The sequence below is a fragment of the Ruditapes philippinarum genome, unplaced genomic scaffold, assembly GCF_026571515.1.
Source record: "Ruditapes philippinarum isolate M1 unplaced genomic scaffold, ASM2657151v2 ctg410_1_1_1_1, whole genome shotgun sequence".
In the NCBI taxonomy this organism is placed as follows: domain Eukaryota; kingdom Metazoa; phylum Mollusca; class Bivalvia; order Venerida; family Veneridae; genus Ruditapes; species Ruditapes philippinarum.
Window position 1 is genome coordinate 404,975 of NW_026851999.1, and position 23,838 is coordinate 428,812.

General features: G+C 32.0%; 1 protein-coding gene across 34 annotated transcripts in view; it reads left to right on the plus strand.

The window, feature by feature from the left end:
- The window catches only part of LOC132745172 (zinc finger protein 500-like), a 99,964-nt gene that overhangs the window by 26,795 nt on the left and 49,331 nt on the right, over positions 1 to 23,838 (plus strand). Inside the window, exon 5 of one of the 34 annotated variants that reach the window (XM_060734066.1) lies at positions 23,243 to 23,610. The exons of 18 other annotated variants lie outside the window; for them this stretch is intronic. In XM_060734066.1, the coding sequence (XP_060590049.1) occupies positions 23,243 to 23,595 (353 nt within the window). In that variant the 3' untranslated portion in view covers positions 23,596 to 23,610. Of the gene's footprint in view, positions 1 to 873; positions 1,272 to 2,547; positions 2,990 to 4,770; positions 5,622 to 6,367; positions 6,804 to 7,663; positions 7,959 to 9,346; positions 9,749 to 11,203; positions 11,452 to 12,846; positions 13,406 to 13,990; positions 14,263 to 15,158; positions 15,428 to 16,385; positions 16,604 to 17,489; positions 18,546 to 19,033; positions 19,261 to 20,544; positions 20,823 to 21,938; positions 22,175 to 23,242; positions 23,611 to 23,838 lie in introns of those variants that run through there. 15 more of the 34 variants (XM_060734158.1, XM_060734106.1, XM_060734232.1 and 12 more) reach the window with 15 other exon arrangements.

Sequence of the window (23,838 nt, forward strand, 5' to 3'; positions counted from 1 at the left end):
TGCATTAAAATATACTGTTCATAGCAAACTTTTGACTGTTAAAGATCCATACACGCAAAGGGAAGGCTCTAATAGTGGATTTACAATAGTTGCAGTTAAAACGTTAAGCTTGTGAAAGCAACAAAAAAAAACTGTTAATAAAAGTATTTGATATAAACCAAATTTGAACTTGTTATTATTATTATTATTAAAAGGTGCAAGAATTTGTCAATTTGTGTCCTTTTTTTGTGTCAAATACTTTGTTGTAAAACTGTATAATTGATTAATCATTATAAAATTTTGATAATTTTGATTTTGTGTTGCAAGCAATCCATGACTGGAAGTTTTTAAATGCATGTACTTGTTAAGTTAACAAAAACTACATGTTATGAATTGTTAATATCTGTAAATGTTGTAAAAATAGAATAAACAATTTTATTAAGTGATGCAAAATTTTGTTTTCAAAATCATAATTTTTACCTAGATAATTAAGTATATTTCAAAAGATAATGTACACGGTTTCAGTAGGTAAAAACTTAATATAAAATGGGGGGAAAAAGCCAACTGCTTTTAGGTTCTCCACCCTTTTGTTTATACTCATTTTGTATAATGTTAATTTCACTTAGATGAGTCATAATTACATGAAAACTATAAATAGATTGTTGTGATCTATTTTTAGCAGCAGAACTCCTTCAGTCCTGGTGGCACTAGATGTCCTTTTATGAGTTATTCAGTTTACTGGTTGAAAGGTCAAGGATTTGTTACTTAATATTAAGTTATTCAGTTAACTGGTTGAGAGGTCATTGGTTTATTAGTTATTCCGTTTACAGGTTAAAAAGATCAAGGGTTCAAGGTGAAATTGGATTTTAAAACCAATATTTTGTACCATTTCAGACCTATCTCATTTGATGGAAACAACAAACACGTCACAACTTTACTCGTCAGACTTAGATTCCACAGGAATGGCTACAAAGATGACAAACAACGAGTCTTTGGAATCTGATGAATTGTATAGTACCGTTAAACTCATGGGACGCACATTGTTCATTTGCCAGTATGAGAACTGCGGTAAAAGGCTCGACAGAAAAGGTAAAATGGAGGAGCATTTGTCAAAGCACACCGGAGAGAAGCAGTTTGCGTGCCGACTTTGTAGTTTCAGGTGTAATCGGAAACGCTACATTAAAGTGCACGAGAGGAATATTCATATGGAACAGCTGATACAAATGGGTGTTACAACTTTACTTGATACTGCTAATGTATAAATACCAAAAAAAAATAATGTATAAACATCTAGATACTTTGAAGTTAAAGGGAAAAAATATATACTCTTTTGAGTAGAGAAATACAAAAAACGTATGTACACCAGTCCTGGAAATTGAAATAGAAATTAAAGAGAAAAATAAACTGTGAGCCGAGAGCTTAGTTGTTTGGTGTATCTTAGTGAATAAGAAAATTGATTTTAATGCAAGAAGTACATAATATGAAACTTTTGAATAAAGGAAATTATTGAAATATATGGTAAAAATTTAAACAAGGAAATAGTTAAAAGTTGAAACGTATAATGGAGCTGATGTTGAAATAATGACCTTTGAATAAAGAGATTGGTTTGATGAAACTATAATTATGAAAAGTGTTGCAATGTTGTGAATGATCGTCATGTAAGATACTTAAATACGCTGTTTCAAGAGATATAGAAGAAGTTATCCAGATGAAATATTTCTCAGTTACCTGCTCCTTTAAATTAGTGAAAGTTTAAATTACAATAAATATTTTGTGCAATAATTAGATTTATTTAATTTAACAGGTGCTTCCTGTTGTGACAATATTGTCAAGACATTTTACTGTAAAGTATTTATGCATTTATTGATTTATGTGCATTTATGTGTTAATAAATTATTTTAAATAAGGCAGCTTTAGTTTATCTGATCTAATCAAATACATATTGTTAGTATTAAAGTTACCCACTCCCTCCATGGTCATTCTTCTTTTCGTATAAAAGTTAACCACACCCTCCATGGTCATTCTTCTTTTTGAACAATGTTATATATATACAAGGCAGGAGTATAGAAGATTGATTCGCAATGGGACACTAATATGCACATTGAATTTTATTAAGATGGTTTGTAAATGGTCAATTTTTGCTGAATTTGAAAATACATCCCACTCTCTGTATACTGTTATTGTTGTGTATTACCACATAATTGTCGGGACTTGCATACTATTGGCCTACTAAAATCTAGTTCATCCCTGAAGAAAGTTCACCCACTCCAATATTCTGTTCAGTACAAGTAGTAGGTTCCACTCAGGTGCCGTTTGTGCCTGAAATAATGCACAGAAGGGCTCCTCAGGTCTTCCTCCACCAGTAAAGCTGGAACATTGCTATATGACCTGTGCTGTGTCAGTGTGACGTAAAACCCTATCAAACAAACAAGCAAGTTGTAGGTAGGAAATTAAAATGATTTATATGGTACACATTATGAAAATATTAAATATTTTATTATACAAGATAGTGTGCTATAGAAGTTTCAAGAATGAAGAATAAATAAGAAACAATGTTCTATATTTCAGGATCAAGATATTTCCAAGAAATGCATGGTAATATGCCATTAGTGGGAACAGGGTCCTTTGTAAATTCAGTTTTTCCCTCATCTGCGCAGGAATTGCTTGAGGGTGTGCAAAATTGTTCTCCGACCATTGAACAATACTCTTCAGTCAACATAAATGGAGTGTGGACATTCGTTTGCAATTTCGATAACTGTGGAAGGTTGTTTAAATCAAAGCAGAAAGTTCAGAGACATTTGTTAACGCATACGGGAGAGAAACCTTTCGGTTGTAGATTTTGCGATTACCGGACCGCCAGAAAAGATCAAGTGAAAGTTCACGAATATTCGAAACATTATAATGAATTGAAATCTTCTGCTTCATCCTGAGATCATTATAATTCGAAATCGGAGAAAATTTGGAAAAATTTTATCAAGAAAATGTGTAACTGATAAAATAGATTTTGGAAAAGTAACACTATAACTCTCATCATGCTAAATATGAGCCGTGTCACGACAAAACCATGATAATGGGTTTGCGACCAGCATGGATCCAGACCAGCCTGCGCATCCGCGCAGTGTGATCATGATCCATGCTGTTCGCTATCAGTTTCTCTACTTGTAATAGAGTTTATAAGCGAACAGCATGGATCCTGATCAGACTGCGCAGATGCGCAGGCTGGTCTGGATCCATGCTGGTCACAAACCCATTATGTTGGTTTTGTCGTGACGCGGCTCAATTATCTTAGATGGACTTTACCAGCTTTCAATTTGAGTTTCAAATTTATCTGAAGCAACAGATGTGCCAACGAAAACAACCAATTTGATCATGAGTCAGGGGGATATTTTAATCAAATGAATGAAATACCAGTTTAACAGCATTTCAACCTATGATAATGAATCACCAATCGTTTATTCATGAAAACCCTGGGAATTCAGGCAAAAAGTTTCAAAATATGCAATAATAGGGCAGTAAAAACAGTGCAGACTACAATCAGACAACACAGAAATTCCAGTTGATCTTGATCTTCATTGGTTGCATGATGGATAGATATATTTAGTGGCTGCTAGCAGGCAAAGAAAATGGATAAATATTGGTTATACTTAAATAGACTATCCTGTAGTTTTAACTTGTATTCAAGATTGTTCGTAGACTTGTTCAAGATTGTAAATAGACTAGTTCAAGATTGTAAGTGAATATTCCAAGCATGCTACTATTAGCAAGAGATTCTCTAGCATGCTACTGTTTCTAAGAGGGAATTATAACATATTAGATTATGTTACAGTGAATAGTGTCTTTGAGTTTGCTGAGCATTTAAATAATGATTTGAAAGTTAATCTAGATTTAGCTATTTGGTAGTCTTGAAGCATGTGTAAATTATCAATAGTCTGAAAAATTCTGTTACACTGAATATTGGGATTAATCGAAAGCTTCAGATAAAAGATAAAGTGTTATGGACAGTATGAAGTGAATATAACATGAAATGATGTATAACTAAGTTCCTCACCAAGCAATGTTAACAGTACAAAAATGAAGAAAAGTGTATCATGTTTAAGACACAGTACAAAAGTGAAGTGACTGAAGTTAATCAATGTTGAGAAATATTGAACATGTTGTTATACAGTTAGATCTACATAATGTTTTATGTCTGTTCAGCATCACTTGTTGGTGTATAACTTTCATTACCAGTGAATGTGAATAAAAAAAGAGGGAAAATACACAACATAACAATAAAAAAATAGTCTTGTTTTATTTATTTTCTCATTTTAAAAGAACAAAGGTTATAAGCATACACAATACTAAAATCTCCAATCTTTGTATATAAAAAAAAGCAAATCCAAGAAAATCAAAGAAATATGTATTAATGTTACTGTTTTACTTAAATGTTTGTGAAATATGTTATCTGAATGGGTGTTTGTGTCTAATGAAATACTGATGCCTGCTATTTTAAATATATCTCAAGTCTTGGGTAGATTCTATTCTGTTAACAACTCATATTAATCATGCTTCTAAATTTCAGAGAAAGTTAGTTATTTCTATTTAGCTATGGATATAGTACAAAAGAGCAAGGGAGCATTGTTGGTAATGTTATGGTAACACTGAATAAAGTGAAGATTATTTGTAATATGACATTTTATAATTATGTTGCACCAAGCGCTTGATTTATAAGCTTTGCCCTCTAAAGTATAAAAAGGAATGGTAGAATAGTAATTTCATTGTGATATTATTATTTGCAATTTGTGTTTTCAGGCTGGACTGAGCAACAAGTTAACACATATTCGGGGAATGCCGGAGATGAAACGAGTTTAAGTTACACGGAATTAAAAAAAAAGAATCTTGAGCCATTAGTGACCATGATTAATGATGATACGCTTGTGTTTACGTGTCAATTCAACGAGTGTGGAAAAAAGTTTCCCAACAGGTACAAGTTTCAGCGACATGTGATTACGCACACCGGAGAGAAGCCGTTCAAGTGTAGATTTTGTGATTTCCGCAATGCTCGGAAGGATCATATGAAAAAACACGAGTCGAAAAAGCATTTTGAGTTGTTCGAGCTGTACGGGACACCCGTCCCAGTCTCGAAATCTACAAGTTATTCTGAGATGTACGGGACGGTCTCGAAATCTACAAGTTATTCATCTTTTTAACTGTGATTGAAATAACCTTGAAATTATATGAAAGAAATACTTGCTGTGCGTTAAAAAAAATATTCATGGAATTTTGGTGTGGCGTGTTTCTTCTAGAACACTGGAAAATAACATTTTGGAAAATAACATTTTAATAATAATTCTATCATACAAGAAATTCGTTTTCACCTGCATGTACTTAAAGGAATATTATTCAGACTTCATGAAAAATATGTTTATTCATGAAAAATTGGATTTTTAAGGTCAAGAAGTGCCAGAGTTATTTGCAAAATGATAATTGGCCTTTGAAAACAACCAATGAATTGAACATTATTGTTTTTAAAAAGAAATAATTCTAGAACACAGATTTTTTTTTAATTACTGTATATTCTGTAATAAATGTACATTTCATTTTCCATAATTAATGTTAATTTATTAAAGTTGAAAAAAATTTCCTTGGATTTATATTAAATTGCTAAAGTCTTTGCCCATTCAAATTTCTTTTCTTTGTCAAAATGGGTGGGTCAAAATGAGTTGGGGGGGGGGGATGCGATTGTTTTTTGAGCACTTATTGGAGAATTTACAGTACTTCACTATTAATGATTCATCGTAAGCCTGTGTTTTTATAAAAAATACTTTTTATAAAAAAATACACACTGGTATTTATATTAAAAAAAATTTTTGATATATTTTGTATATAAGAAGCATAACAAAATGAACTTTAAAAAATTATTTTTATCTGAACTTTGCAGTTATGATGTGACAGTATTTTACAGGTTTATTTACTGCTACTCCTCTGAACATACTGTGTTTGTATATAATTTTGATAAGCAAAAATGTTTAATTTTTTTGTAAATATTGTTATCTAAAAGTTATGTTTGTATATAATTTTGATAAGCAAAAATGTTTTTTTTTTGTAAATTTTGTTTTTAAAAATGTAAATAATAAAAATGTTAATAAAAACTGGCGAGAAATTAATGTGCCTGACTTTTTTCTTTCTTGAATATAAGTTATTGAAATATTGTTTTTCAAATGCAGAAATCAAAGAAAACTTATATTGTTATAATGTAATCTTGACAGGCATAGTGCTTAGAAGTTATAGTAACGATCCAAGTCGGAGTGTTTACATATTACACTTTTAACTGGAAAGGTACAAAATGATACAATGTTGAAGAAGAGTTTCATTTTTCTCACGAATTTCTTTTATCTGTATTTCACAGGCTACTCCGAATGTGATACGGTTGACACATCAAACTTTTACATGGAACTAATATCAAAGGAGGAGAAAGCCAACTTAATACAGGATCAGAACATGGCGCTGGCACCAACCCTAGACGCAGAACCGAGCTCTGTAGAAGCGGGAAAGATGAAATGCCTTCATACATGTCCGTACTGCTTTAAAACTTTTGGAGCCGCTTTTTACCTTCAAAGACATATAAGAGTGCATACTGGAGAAAAACCGTTCAAATGTCGCTTCTGCGATTTCAGAAACTCACGGAAAGATCATATGAGGTTACACGAGTTAAGAAAACATCACAACATGTGAAAATGATGAATTGAAATTTTTGTATCTGAATGGATAGTAAGATATTTTGTGTGGAATTTTTTTTCTAAAATTATTTTTATATTCGAGTGATTTGTTACAGTGTTAGTTAGTGATGGGATATCGGTTGGAGAACAGTTACTGCAACTGATAATATCGGTTGGAATCAGTTAGTAAACCGATGCGATATATTGGAAAAATAATCGGTTAAATGTAACATTTATATACATAAGTGTCTAATTCAGATATTTATGTCTAAAAGTGACTGTTTTAATTAATAAACAGTTATTATATTTAGCTTTTATTTAGCAGGAGTTTAGGCAGTGACTGAAAAAATTGGAATACTTTTTGGAATATATATATATATGTTTGGATTTATTATGGGAGATGTGCAAAAACGTAAAAGATATTCACAGGATTGTGAAACAATATATACAAGTCTTGTGCAATATGAATAAGTTTGTAAAGTTGTTAATATTAACATGTGAAGCAATATCATGGTATACACCATGTTTGAAAGAGTTCTCTATTTTAATAAGTTACTTATATTGAATGTTATAGTAATATGTAGTAAAAAGTAACACATATTATGGTAGGATAATTATGTTTTATTTGAAGCTTGTAATCAAAACTTATTCAAATACAAGTAAATGCTATTATTTATATTCCCTAAATATGAAACAACAAGTAAGTTTAAATTAACCTTTAGCATGCTAACAAACAGATTCCATGCTGTCTGATCATGGTCTACACTGTAAGCTATTCGGTCCGTATATATTTTGAAGTTTTCCCTAAAAATGATAAATGGTTATGTCCAGATTGAAAGATGGACAAGTCCATTTATGGTATTCAGCTTGATAAATGTTACGGCTTTGAATGAAGAGTTGCGGCTTACAACTGCTTTTAGAGGATTGTGCTAAATAAAAGTCTTGAAATTGTTTTTTAATTGAAATTCCTTTTGTTCTCTTTCCAGACATATGGGTAGATAGTTACAATAATGAGGCTGGAAAAAGAGAGAAAGTTTATCAGTGTGCATACTGTCATAGAATTTTACAATCTGCCGCCCATCTTGTGAGACACACGCGTACACATACTGGAGAAAAACCGTTTGCTTGTAGATTTTGTGAATTCCGCACTTCAAGAAAAGATCAGCTGAGACTTCATGAAAGAAGGAAACATTCTGATCTGGTTAAAGCACAGGGAGATACTGTGTGACCTGGGGATATACCATGTGACCTCGGAATATACAATGTGACTTGGGATTTACCCTGTGACCTGGGAATATATACCATTTGACCTGGAGATATACCATGTGATTGGGATATATACCATGTGACTTGTGATAACAGATACGTAAATCCAGTCATGTGACTTAATATCTAAAGTGATTTCTGAAAAGTGTAGGGTGGGGAGGTGGGGACAAATGTGTAAAATAAACAGGGGAGATAATTTAGTCATTTGACGAGTTCACAATTACTATTGGTATAGAAATATATACATTGTGAAACTAGAACAGATAACTTCTCAATTTGTGTGAATGTTTCATTGATTTTTATTTTGAACATTATTATTTTACTACAGTAACTGAAATATTAATATTAGCGGCTTAAATATTATTCCAATACCTGCGTTAATTTGTGCAATGGAATTACAAAGCTTTAGATATTGATTGGTATAAGAGGTCTGAAATTCGCCATATATCAAAATGCAAATGTTTTACTTCCGACTAGACCCTGATCCGAAGTCTAGACAGTCTTTATATCGTTGACATGTCTTCACTATTGTGCAGTAACAGGTTAACTCCTATTAAATTATATAAGGAGTTAATCCGTTACTGCATTAAGATGATGAATTGTGGTCTGGTTAAAAACGATTTGTTACGCAATTCCTTTTATACAAGTTTTGATAAAAAGATTTGTCTCATAAGGTTTGCATTAAAGGATTTAATCTTTTAAATACTAGCTTAATAACATAGGATCTATTTCAATGGTAAAATATTTAGCCAGACATGTTTGTGATTACTTGATGTTTTAACTTTGTACTGTACCATGCTTTCTGTTCATATTTTCATATCTGGGACAAGTCTATTCTATTATACATATTAAAAGGCAGGGTATGCCTAATTCTCTCAGCAATGTTAATCAGTCTGTATATTTTCATTTAATAACAAGAAGAAAATAAACTACAATATTAAAATTCAAACTATGAGTTTTGTTTTTAGAGTTGTCAAATGGTAAAAATGCAGTCTCATACAATTTAATTTTGTGTATTTCTACTGATGTATTTCTTTCTGAACAACTTTATTGTTCTGCTCAGGGATTTGAAATTTTCATTTTGTTGCAGAAAATTGTAGCCTTATAGAATACAGCAACCCCTAGTCCTGCAGGAGAGCGGCTCTGAAAATATTGTTTGATTCCAGACTGCTATATGCAGAATTATTCTCTATATATAAACAATTTTTTTTCCTGTTGCGTTATGTAAGATTTCTGATGGTGCCTGAAGAAGAGTGTTGAAGTCATGAAAATAGTAAAACTGGTGTTGAATAAGAGTGCATGATGTATTAGATTATAAGATTATAATATTATGGTATCTTTTCAGAGTTAAATAGTTGATATATTTTTTGACAGACATTACATTATTTTTACTTTATTTGTAGGTGGGTGCAGCATAGGGGAAGTAATCTACAATGATACAGATATTATAACAATTGCCCCTAACGTTGAAAGCAGTCACAATGATGGGGTCTTTAAATACCCTGGCGACACGACCCCGGAATCCCTCCAATACAATCGTCTGAAAAAGCACGGGGTGTCAGTGTTCCAGTGTTTGTATATAGACTGTGGTAAAATGTTCTCGTCTAGACATAAAATGGAAAGACACGTGAGAATACATAGTGGTGAGAAACCATACCACTGTAGGTTCTGTGATTTTAAATCCGCGAGAAAGGATTCTGTGCAAAGTCACGAAGCGAGACGCCATACACAACAGTGCTGGAGTTGACAGTTCTGAGGATTTGTGATTTATTTCTGCCAGAATATGTGATTGATTTTTTCTTAGTTGAAATTACAAGAAATGTGATTGATAAAATTGTGATCGATTGATGGAATGTGATAGGTTTCTTATTGGATTCAAATAAGGAGATTGAAATTACAAAAAATGTGATTGATTGATGGATTGGGATTGATCTCTGATTTGGATTCTGGTACAGGGAACGAAATTACAAGAAATGTGATTGATTTATATAAATGTGATTGATTTCTGATTTGGTTCAAGAGCAGGGATTAATGCTGGATTATAGAGGACAAGAGATGAACTATGGATACAAAGCACAAGAGTTGGGATTAAATTAAACCCCCCCCCCCCAAAAAAAAAAAAAAAAAAAAAAAAAAAATAAATAAATAAATAAATGTTTTTTATTGTCAGCAAAAAACAAAAACTGAACATGCATTGTGTGTAAAAAGAACTAATGTCGATAAATGTTTATTTTAGTGTCCATTATTTATTTTTAAAAGTATTAGGGGTAGGTGGGGGGACAACTAAAAAATTGTTTTTTGTTCAGATGTTGTGTTGAAAAAAAAATGTTTATTTATTGATTAGTAAGAGAGTGAAACCATGGTGATTTTATTTACAAACAATTGAATGACAGATCATCAGTGTCTCACTGTGCCATGTTTTACACACATTTTTATGCCCCCACAAAGTGGGGAGCATATAGCGTTGCACAGTGGGGGCATCCGTGTCCTTTGGACACAGTTCTAGTTAATTTAATAACACTTCTTGTACATTCGCAATAACTATTGTGACAACCTACGGAATGAAGAGACTTATATTTAAATGAGTACACAGTTTAATTGTGCTTTTTCAATGTAGAGCTGTTAGAATGGATTGACCTGTCAGATATGTTGTGTTTTTCCCTGTTTTATGTAACTGTAAAAAGGTAGTTCAACTGGAAAAAAGATAGAAAATAGTGTGTTCAAACTAGTTGCAGACTTTTATTTCTCATGCTTTTAATTATATGATAAAAATATCAAGTTATGTTTGTTGTTTATAATGCAAATTAGGATGAGGAAACAGGAAAATTGGCAAGAGCAGCTGTGGAATAGGTTCAACTGGCTGTGTAGTAAAGATATCCCCCCACCTGTATCAGGTTCACTAGCTGTGTAGTTACAATATCCCCCCCCCCCACCTGTATCAGTTATGTAGGATGCATTATACTTCAAGATCATTATTATTTGTGAGGCACAAATTTTTGTGTGGTTTTCATTGGTAAGTCAATCGACTAATTTAAAGTACAACAAAAATTCATTATGTCTGCTGTAAGATTATTTTGCATCCCATAATTTACATTTTACCATTTGGAAACTTAACAGTCAACGAAAATGTTCTTTGTGACAAAACCACAAAATCTCATGCCCACGAAATTGAGTGAATTCACAGTACGTCTTAACGTAAGTTGTAGCACCAGTGCCCATGCAATAAGCTATAATGATGTAAATATATTTATTTATTTCAGGTTTAACGAGTAAAGTGAACCCAAAAGAAAATTCAAGAACATCTGGAACTGAGTATTTCCCGTGTACTCGGTGCGGGAAAACGTTTAACTGGTTGTCACATCTTGAGAGACACATGAGAGTGCATACCGGAGAAAAACCATACGTTTGTAAACATTGTGGGCGGGGCTTCTCTGTGAAAAGCTCTCTGAAGGGGCATATGTACGTGCATTTTAAGGTGAACACGGAGAAATAACACTAGAAAAGGAGAATTAGTTAGGAAAAAGATGTAGAGATGTCAGATTTAGCATAAACAAAGATGTCCAATTTAGCATAAACAAAGATGTCTGATTTAGCATAAACAAAGATGTCAGATTAAGCATAAACAAAGATGTCAAATTTAGCATAAACGAAGATGTTAGATTTAGCATAAACAAAGATGTCAGATTTAGCATAAACATCGTGTTTGATTAGTGAATATATGCAAATAAACATAAACAGTGTGAATTGGTTGTGATTAGTGAATATAGGCAAAACTGCAGGCCTCAGTATTAGCGGTGGTCTATTGGTTTAAGATTTTGGCAACCAGATTTTAGCAAAGATGACCTAATGTTACAAGCTGCTTGTCCATCGGACCACATGGATTTTCTGGGAATTATTTTGATAATAGATGTAAAGATGATTTACCATAGGTTGTGGTTAGTGAATATATGCAAAACTGTACATGATAATTATGCAATAAGGGTTAAAATGGTAGAGGACACAATAAGACAATTTAAATTAAACTGGAGGAATTTATTGCAGGGACGGACAAGTGGAAATTTTCAAGAATTTACTATATCAATATCATATGGACAAGTTATGAATGCTTCAGATAAAGACCGAGTCATAGTAAAAGTTTGCCGACCCTGAATTATTATGTGCCTTGATTAAATGATTAGAATATGGTATAATAATGATATTGAAATAAATCAACATTATACAGTTGTAACCATATTGATAATTAAAGGTCCGTTTATATCCCATTATGCTTTTATTTTTATTTTTCAAAAGCATAGTAACTGAGTATTTTGTATGGAAGTCAAAATACTAAGACTTTGTTTACATTTTTCTACTTTCACAACAAATTATTTCTTGAAGTTGTATGAGTCTAAAATGCTTTAAAACCATTATTTTACAGTTACAAAACTCATGTTTGCCCTTTCTTTAGAATGAAAATTGTATTCTTTTCTGAGGCAAAATGTGCCTTTAAACTAACAGAAAGTTTGGTAATATAATTGGTGATTGTGGGTTGGTTTGAAGCAACAATTTGATCTGAGAGCAATTTTCTCCGGTATTATTTTTGTAATTGTTAATGTTATTGAAGTACCCCAGAGATTTGTGAAGAAAAGTTATATCCCATTGTTTTTTCACAATTATATTTGTGAAAATCCTGGTTTTGTGACAATTTAATTTCTTCTTACTTTGCATGTACCTGCTTATTCCCCAAATTCTAACTGGCTGTCCCTTATAATGTTAAAATAAACATTATTCAATTGTAACAATATTCAAGGCCCATTATACGTTATTATGCTTTGTGATAAAATTAATTACTTTACTGCTGCATTTAAATGTTTTACAGGGATAATTAACTGAATTAATATTGTTGCATTTTATGTGTTTTCAGAGAGCAAATATGAATGCAAATTCTGTTGGAAGTCGTTCTCCTGGTCGTCACATTTAGAGAGACATATGAGAATACATACTGGAGAGAGGCCGTACAGCTGTGACAAATGTCCTCGAAGTTTCACAACAAAAGCCAACCTGAAAACCCATCAAATCCTTCATTTAAAAGAGGAAGGAAAGTTTGACATTTAAGTTGTGGATTATTAATTGGATGGATAGAAAAATACATAAATTTGTACTGAAAGAAGTGGATATGTTATAGCAATCAAAATAAGATAATTCGGTTCAAAAATGTGAAGGAAAAATTGTGTTTTTACATATGTAGACTAAATGAAAGACTTGTTACACATTTGTCAAAGCAGCATTTAATACATACTTAAGAATACTGTTGTCCTATGCAAAGATGATAAACCAAAATGTTATACATTATAGAAGCCTTTCAAAGGGGAAATTTTTAGCTTTAGAGACTATGCAAAGAATAGCCATTGTACTGATCACACTGCCCTACCTACAGCTATTGCTATTATTATGGATGAGAGAAATGCTATTGTATATGACAAGGCTAATTTATGCTCTTAAAAATAACTAGGTTTTCTGTGACACGATGCCATTTGATGAACTTCTAATACATTATTTTCAAATGACAATGACAGATTTGTTTCGTAGGTTTTGAATAATATACTTGGACAATTGTACACAATTTATTCAGTGGTATTTGCTTACTTAAGAAGAGACCTACAAAAACAAATTTTGTTCAGTAGTACTTGTTTTTTGTTAAGAGAGACTTAATGGAATGAAATTAACACTCAAAATTAAAAGTTGTAAGTGTTTTTTAATGGTTTAGAAATAAACATTGATGTCATATAATGCTTTCTTTATTTATTCAAGTTGATTATGCACATAAAGACATTTGTTTCTTAAGGTTAATTACATTTATGTACATAAAGACAAGTTTACAAAGTGTATTGTTAATATACGCCTGCAATGTTTCAGACCCTTTGATTGCTGACATCTATTCAACCAATATTATGCTACCCTTTATATTGACAAAGTATGAAATGTTGTATGCTCAATATTAAAATGAATGTTAATAATTATTTGTACCGGATTCAACGTAACAAAAAATATTTTTTCTATCCTTTCAGAAACTGCTGTCACGGACATATATAATACTGGAACACCTGACAAATATAAACCTGGGACAGGACAAGCTTCAGAAGGGGATTTCAAAGGGAAGCAACTGTGTATGTTCTGTGGAAAGGAATTTTTGTACCATTCTAAGCTTCAGAGGCACCTACGAACCCACACGGGGGAGAAACCGTTTGTGTGCCGACACTGCGGGAAAGGATTTAATCAGAAAAATAACCTTAAGTCTCATATAATTACACATTTACACGTATGATCACAAAAATAAATGATAGTGAACGGTGATCGTGCTGTAAGGATCAATGTACGACGTGTATTTCCAGCATTATTGACTTGTATGTTCGTGAAAGATGATTGTTGTAGGCTACTGTTACAAAAGACATTCAATGACATCCACAGGGTTTTCATTTTTATCTGAGACAACAGGTGTGCCAATAAAAAAAAAAAAAGATTCGTTCAAGAGTCATGGGAATATTTTAATCTATAGGCTGAAAAATAATACTGATTTTAATAGCATTGAATGAAATTATTGCCAATGTATTAGTACTGAAAACCCTGCATCCATTGACAAAAAATCAATGAAAGTTGATAACTTTATATGTGTTTATTTTATACTGAGTATTTGTCCCTTTTTTGGCTGTTATTTTGAGCCAATGTTTGTTGGGATTTAATTCACAGTTACACTGTATTGTAAGTCATAGTGACTAAATTCCAGCTTAACTGGTGGACGGAAGATTTCAGGTGCCCATTTGTGCATTATTTCAGGCACAAATAGTCACCTGAGTTTAGTCGATGGACCTTGCCTAAGCAAGACTGTGAAGTTTATTATGCAGTAATTTTGTAATAAGTACATAATTATAGAATAAAATTCTAGTAAACCTATCGAGAAAAAAATGACTTGTTCTCTTGTTAAAAGTTGTAAACAATGTATTAGAATATAATGGTGAAACATAATATCAACTGGATATAACTACCTGTATAGTCGATCTTTATTACGCTTGTAGAAATTCGTATATAGAAATGGGTTTTATTTGTAATAAAAGTTACAGAAAAATACTTGCGGTAAGATTTGTTCAATAATTATATATGATATACTAGATAGAAATTTATTTTTGATTTTACATTTTTGTAAAGTTATTCTGTATTTCTAAAATTTTCTGATTTCAGGGCCATCAGATAGCATGCTAAAGTCTTTGTCCGATAACTACAAGCCTCGTATCAGGTCATCGGAAAAATCGCCGCTAGTCTGTAAATATTGCGGAAAAATGTTTGAATGGCAGTCGAGGTTGGACGAACACACTGTCACTCACACCGGGGAACGTCCGTTCAAGTGTGATTTCTGCGGAAAAGGCTTTACCCGACGATGGACGTTAAAAAATCACATGTTCCAACATCACATTGCTAATGTAAAGTCGGAGTAATTCTATATTAGGGTTATAAAAAAAACAAAAAACGACGGCTGTGGTGAAAGTGCATAAATTTCTAATGTCTGAAATCAGTGATCAGGACTTAAAATTTGTGAGACTTGGTGTTACGAGTGTTTTAAACTCTAATATTTGATGAAATTAATACAAGTGATATTTTAATGAATAGTGGAAGTGCAATAAGTAACAGAAGTGCAAAGTTAAGTTTTTGAATGACTTTCATATTTGAGAAGAAATAGACAACTTTTCAACTTTTCAAAATGTGCAAAAGTAGTGCATACTGCATTTGTCACGCAATAGAAATATGGTTATAAATCCTGCAAAATCAGTCATTAATCACACATAACAGTTAAAATATTACTTGAATCTTTATGCTTTTCTTTAAATCTTGGTATATTTTCCCAAAATTTGATTTTCTTGAAATATTTTGGCTCATCTGAAGGCATGCTGCTTAAAGTAATTTGAAGAGTGTATGTTATATTTGAAAGTGATGTTGTTCTAATTAAAGATATCAAAAAAAATTTGAACTTAAGTTTTCACTAAGCATAGTCATATTGCATTTGACTTTATCGTAAATTCCACTCTCAGTGGACATGTTTTCATGCTTAATAATTGAAATAATAGATGATTATGTTGCTTCTCTTTGGAAGATGTATATTTACAGATTTTACTTTTAAGCATTTGAACAATTTACTCTTAGCTTGCTTAAACGGCAACTGTGTATGATTCCACCCATTTAACCAGGACAGACCAAGATCAGCTGGCACATCCCTGCTGTCTCGGATCATGCCTCATGCACTGTTGGCTATTTAGTGAGTACTTATTTAGAAATTTTCCATAAAAAATACGTTTGCATTTTGTTCTGATTTAAAGAGACGGACAAGACTTTTAAGATATTAAGCAGGAAAAAAGGTTAAATGATATATCGATGTTATTATTTGGATTTAATTACATCAATTTCTTATTTCAGCCGACATGGATGGAAAAAAGAAACAAGTTTATATATGCCCATGCTGTGGAAAAAGCTTTGATTTCAAATCCAAATATGAACGGCACATTGTGATACACACTGGAGAGAAAGCATTCTCGTGTGACATTTGTGGAAAATCATTCAACAGGAAATCTAACATGCAGGCTCATAAGTTGATACATATTGACACCCTGCTAGTTTGAGAGAGAAAGTGGAAAATTCACTATTAGAAAAAAGTGAGAGTTATTATACTCAACCAGGCTTCGGTGTCAGTGTCATAATTTTGTTAAGATTTTATGTGCAAGTTGTTATCTCCAAAACTACTGAAACTGTGCACACTTACTTGAGAGCGTAAAAGGAAGTCATGGAACAAGGCCCATAACTCTAACATGGATTTTGATAAAAATTATTGCACTTTTTTTTTAACATAATAATTTCACATTATCCAGACTCTTGTTATACTGTCAAGCAACATAGAATAGTTGAGCATTCTATCTTATCGTCTTACCGATTGATAAAAGAACATGACTGTATAATATGATAATCACCTCATGCAAATGGATTTATGAAGGACAATAGGTATTGACCGATGATTCTGGATATTACACAAGGATGGGCATATTTGTTATTTCTCCCATTATAAAACTTAAAAACATTGGATGGTGTTACTGTAAATTAATGCTGTTGAAGACAATCTAAGTGACCTAATATGACTCCTGAAACAGAAAATTGTGTGTATTATACAAAAAACTTTGCCAGTATTGTGTTTTAATTTAAATATACTGTAGACGATAGAAACAAATTGTGAAAAGTAATCCAGGAATAAATTTTCGAAATAAAACTGAGATGTCGATAACATTTCGTTTGGCTTCATCTTGCATCATTTTATAGTATCAAAAGTTCACAAATTTGCCATGTACTCTTTAATATGCTACATTACTTAAACTTTACATGAATTAGAAAAAGAATAATCATAGCAATGTAGCTAGCATAAGTGGGTTGATAAGTTAACTATGTATTACTAATATTGGAATTTCTGTACTGTAGACTTTCCTTAAATATGCTTACAGTCATTTAAAGCTGCTTTTATACACTTTTTTTCAGATGAAGACCTTACAAACACGGTCAGCAGCAAAGACTCCTTGTTCTGTATTTACTGTGGGAAAAAGTTTGCGTTCAAATCCAAACTAGATACACACATTGTCATACATACTGGAGAGAAGGCCTTCACTTGTGATGTTTGTGGAAAGGCGTTCAACCGGAAAAGCAATCTTAAAGCACACAAGATTACTCATTTACAAAATTTTGGCATATAAAAGGGGTTTATCGTTTACTTTCTGGAAGCTGATAATAAAATGACTGTATTGTTTACTATCCGGAAGCTGATATATAATACAGAAAAAAAAAAAGAAGCCATATGTAAAAGGTTCAAAGCGTGGTTAGCTGGAACATCTGTGCAGTCCGACCAAATTCTTAGTTTAAAGGGACTCCACTGAGGTTTTTTGACATTATGGGACTGAAAATATTTTTTCCAGATAAATGTATCATTTGATGTAGGTTTAGATCTTTGTGCAAAATTAAAGCTCATTTGTGCACTTCGTTTTTACAGAATAATTATTCGAATTGTAAAAAATGACTCAAAATGAAAAGCGTTTAAACGCTTTTCACTTAAATCGGGCTAAGAAAAGCATAAAAATACGATTTTCAATTTATTTCAAAGTATATTTCTTAACTATCTTTGAACATTTTAGCTTCACTATTCGGAGAATAAGGGAGAGCTTTTGTAGGCAACCAGGTGACCGTGTCAGTGCCATACTTTTGTTAAGTTTTTGCATGCCAGTTGATATCACCAAAACTACTGAAGTGAAATGGGTTGTAACTTTGCACACTTATTTAAGACCGTAATAGGCCATGGAACAAGGCCCATATATCTAACATGGATTTTGATAAAAATTATTGCACTTTTTTTTTAACATTAAAATTTCACATTATCCAGGCTCGTGTTTTTCTATTAAGCAACATAAAATAGTCAAGCACTCTGTCTTACTGATTGATAAAAGAACATGTATAATATGATAATCACCTCATGCAAGGGGATTTATGGAGGACAATACGTATTGACCACTTGAGATGATTCTGGATATTACACAAGGATGGGCATATGTATTTGTTATTTCTCCCATTATAAAACTTAAAAACATTGGATGGTGTTACTGTAAATTAATGCTTTTGAAGACAATCTAAGTGACCTAATATGACTCCTGAAACAGTAAATTTTGTGTATTATACAAAAAACCTTTGCCACTATTGTGCTTTAATTTAAATATACTGTAGACGATAGAAACAAATTGTGAAAAGTAATCCAGGAATAAATTTTCGAAATAAAACTGAGATGTCGATAACATTTCGTTTGGCTTCATCTTGCATCATTTTATAGTATCAAAAGTTCACAAATTTGCCATGTACTCTTTAATATGCTACATTACTTTAACTTTACGTGAATAAGAAAAAGAGTAACCATAGCAATATTAGCTAGCATAAGTGGGTTGATAAGTTAACTATGTATTACTAATATTAACATCTACGCTGTAGACTCCCTTAAATATGCTAACTGTAATTTAAAGTTGCTTTTATACACTTTTTTTCAGATGAAGACATTACAAACGTGGCCAGCGGAAAAGACTCGTTGTCCTGTATTTACTGTGGGAAAAAGTTTGCGTTCAAATCCCAACTAGATATACACATTGTCATACATACTGGAGAAAAGGCCTTCACATGTGACATGTGTGGAAAGGCGTTCAACCGGAAAAGCAATCTTAAAGCACACAAGATCACTCATTTACAAAATTTTGGCATATAAAAGGGGTTTATCGTTTACTTTCTGGAAGCTGATAATAAAATGGGTATATTGTTTACTATCCGGAAGCTGATATAATACAGAAAAAAAAAGAAAGACGCCATATGTAAAAGGTTCAAAGCCTGGTTAGCTGGAACATCTGTGCAGTCCGACCAAATTCTTAGTTTTAAACCATTCAACCCCAATTAAGAATAACGATGTTCAACCCTTTGAACTAACAATGGACATTTACAAAAGAGCAAAATACATCACATGTAAGGACCTACAGTTCAAAAAATTATGTTTGACACTGGAAATGAAAATCAAGATACAGTAAACTCTGCTAAAAATGAATGATACACAGGGGACCGCCAAATATATTTTGTGTGATCCGAAAATCGTTATAGCCGAAATGCACCAGTTTTGGAAACAAGAGTTGGGACTGCAACAACAGCATTGTTAAATATACTGAATATCATGATCGGTATATTGTTATTAGTGGAGTTTACTATTGTTTTGAAATACATTGACTCTTGGTGATGGAGTGCTAGTGACAAAAACTTTTCTTCCTAAAAATATTAGTTTGAGAACATTGAATGTAAGGGTGTCAGGGTCAATCCTGGAATTTTTGTTGATGCAGCACATCAGTAAAGCATCCATAGTTATTACATACATAATATATTTTTGCCATTTTTGAAATGCTTGAATATTTTTATGTATCAATTTTACAACATTTAAAATGTAAATAGTTGCTGTTGCATGTAATCTTAATTCTTGTCTTTGTAGAATTTTAGTGAATAAAATATGTGATGAATGTATAAATGAAGTTACATACAATATATACAGTGAAACCTTTGCAGAACACTACCTGTGGACAAAGGCCACAGGGAAAGTGTTTACGTACAGACACCATATCTTGTCATTTGAGGTCATTTTCTAGTTTAAACTTAATTTTAGAAGTCTCTGCTGTAAAAGTTCACCTGTATTCAAAGACCACCATTCTATTTCATATACTGTTCTATGTCTTTATAAACTGTGTAAATATAACCTGCAGAAAGAGTTCACCTGTCATCAAAGACCATCCTTCTATTCCACATACTGTTCTGTATTTATTAAACAGTGTTGAGTAAAGGAGTTAACTGCATAGAGGTCGTATACTAGCTCCTGCTATTTTTGTTTGTAATAAATGACACTGATACACAATGATAATGTTGTGTAATAATTATTAAGCCTTGTCTAGAAATTTATTTTTTGTAGGTGTAGGGTTATGAAAATTTATAACGAAATTATTTAATTTAACTATTAAACTATTTTTCATTTTAGATATGCCTTTCGGAGAGTACAGTGAAGGACAAACAACTCTGTACAACGAAGAAAGCCAAAGTCATGGCGGAAAAAGTGGGAAACGGAACGCGTTGTCTTGCGCTCATTGTGGGAAAGTTTTTTATTTTAAATCTTCGCTGGAGAATCATGAAAGAACGCATACAAAGGAAAGGCCGTTTAAGTGTAGTACATGTGGTAAATCGTTCATTCAGAACCATCATTTGAAATCCCATCAGATTGTTCATGTGCAGATTCCATTGTGAAAGTACTCTGTGAATTGAATTAACAATAAATGTGTGTTTCAGTTTTCGACTGTGAAAATATTCTGTGAATTGAGTTTTGAAAATTGATGTGTGTATCAGGTTTGTATGTGAAAATATGTGAATTGAGTTGAAAATAAATGTGTGTATGGGATTCCAATGTTAAAATATTCTGTGAATTGAGTTGAAATTTAATGTGTGTATCGGGTTCCAATGTGAAAATACTCTGTGAATTGAGTTGAAAATAAGTGTGTGAATGGGGTTCCAATGTGATAACACTATGAATCAAGATGAAAGTTTGTGTGTAACTGTTTTAGAGAATTTTACAATCTATATTTTATTGAAAGATTAGGAACACAAGTTTAAACTTATATTTTGTGAACTTATTCTTATTTTATGCATACCACTATGAAAAGAATATTTAATATAATTGCATGTGATGCCAAAATAATTGCATCTATTTATAGAAAATCTGTTTTCAGTTGTAAACTTTGAAATTGTAAAAAATAAATGTTTGAAAGGTACTTATAAAATTCTGTTTTTTTTTATAATGAATGCCTCTAAGTAATGCTATGTATTGATAGTTGTTCATTATGTCTTCAGAAATTTGATTTTGTTCATAAAGATTAAGTTTATACAGAATTTACTTTAATTCTATTGTATAGATAGCTATTACCTTGTATTAGAAACACTCTGGGGAACCAACCAGTTCTGAACAATGAATGTAATGTTTCTTGCTCAAGGAAACATCAGAAAAAAATAAACAACAAAAAAAATCACAATTTATCAAAAACTTGTTTCGCTTTAATATGTTTCATCAGTTGATATGATAAATAACAAAGGATAAGACGTAAACATACCAAACAGACATTTTATGTTAATAGACAGGCGTGTAAAAGAAACACTATATAATAAATTCTAACACTATCGGAGATTTCACTTATATAAACAAAGAAGGCCGGAAGTGTGATATATTTCGCAGCAAAAACACTCGCCGTTCTTAATTCCTCTTTCGGTATTTGCAAACTGACATAATATTATTGGCCACACCATTTAGTTTCTAAATTTCATACTTGTTGAATTTATGTACAAGGAAATATATTTAAAGTACTGATTATATTTTTTGTATTTCAGGCTATCAGGACAGACAAAGACAAAAAGATAAACAGATTCTGATTTGTCCATATTGTCCGAAGGGATTTAACTATAAATCGTTGTTGGATATACATGTGAGAAGTCATACTAAGGAGAAACCGTTTGTATGTAAAATTTGTAAGAAAGGGTTTACCCAGAAAAGTCACCAACGTGTACATATGATGACTCACTATAAGTCTGAGGACTTGATGAAGTAACTTTGGAGGTCGATAAGTTATTTTCTGTAAACTGTAGCAGTTTCATAAGAGTGATTGGTCTGAAAGTTACATGATTTTGTTACGGTCACTGTTGTGTCAGTCATGGAAGTGTACATATGGTGACGGACTATAAGTCTGAGGACTTTATGGAGTAACTCGGAGAACGATGAGTTATATTTTCTCTGTGAGCGGTAGCAGTTTCATGGGAGTGATTGGTCTGCAAGTTATATCACTTTGTTATGATAACTGTTGTGAAGTCATAGACGTGTACGCATGGTGACGCACCTCAAGTCTGAGGACTTGATGGGGTAACATGGAGAACGATGTGTTATTTTTTTGTGAGTTGTAGCAGTTCCATAAGAGTGATTGGTCAACAATTTACATGATTTTCTTTATGTGAGGCCAAAAAAAAAAAAAGTGCCGTTTCTGGTCTCTATGTAACTGCTTTATGAAATGCTGATCCTAAGATTTTTTAATGACCTTGTTAATAAAAAATGCATCATAAATTCATTGTGTTGTGAATACAAATATTTTGATATCTTATTTTCCAACTAGCTAGATACTCTATTTTAAGCAAGAATGTTAAATTGCTAACAAATGCTGTTGTATTTTTATTAATTAGATTAGAAGCTAAAAATACATTCTGTATGACTGTGGTAAATGAATGTGGCAAATGGATGTGGTATGTGGTAAATGAATGCGGTTAATAGATGTGGTTGTAAAAAGATGTGGTAAATGAATGTGATAAATAGATGTGGTTGTAAATGGAAGTGGTTAATGGATTGTTTTTTATTCCCTTTCTATATAATACATATCTGCAGGACCTTTCAGCATATATGCAAATATATATTTGAATTGAGTCAATTTTTTTGTGCAGTTTGAATTGAATAAACAGTTGTAATATTACTAGTTCTGAATAAAAGAGTAGCAACTTAACACTATTAGTCTTAGTTATTTTCTTTATTGTGTTATTTTTCATTACAAATATTGTTTGTTAGTTTAAGAGAGTAAGATAATTTGAAATCTTATTTAGTACACAATTTTAGTCTAATGGATTGTTACCAATATAATTTATTACTATTTCAGTTTCTCATGAAAGGGGACATCATATAACGAGCACGCAAGATGGTGAACCAGAGAAAATACAGACTTACGGACAGACCAGGACAAACAGATTCTACACTTCAAATCCCAATGCCCGGTCATTGCTAGACGGTAACGAGGCTTCCATTCAACCTGTTAGGATGAAATCGGGGATGACCACTGGTCAGGGATCCAGATTCCAATGTCAGTATTGTGAGAAGGCGTTCCCGTATAAGTCTAAACTGGACAGACATGTTTTATTACATACAGGGGAGACGCCATTTCACTGTGAGGTGTGTGGGAAAGGATTTAAACAGAAAAGGAGTTTGCTGTGTCATAGGATTTCATCACATTAGAAACCTCACTTATTTATGTATATCTGTATAATGATAAACAGACAAAACAAAACAAAGAAATATCTGTATATATGTATGAGGAAGTGTTGTTTATACAATGATGAAAACAAAAAGGAATAATTTACATTTTGTATAAATAAAACAGAAAGGAATGTGTAACAAATGTTTTCCAAACAACAGTTATTATTTAACTCAATACTTAAAGTTATCATAAGGATTTATTTTTGTTCTTCGAATCAAACT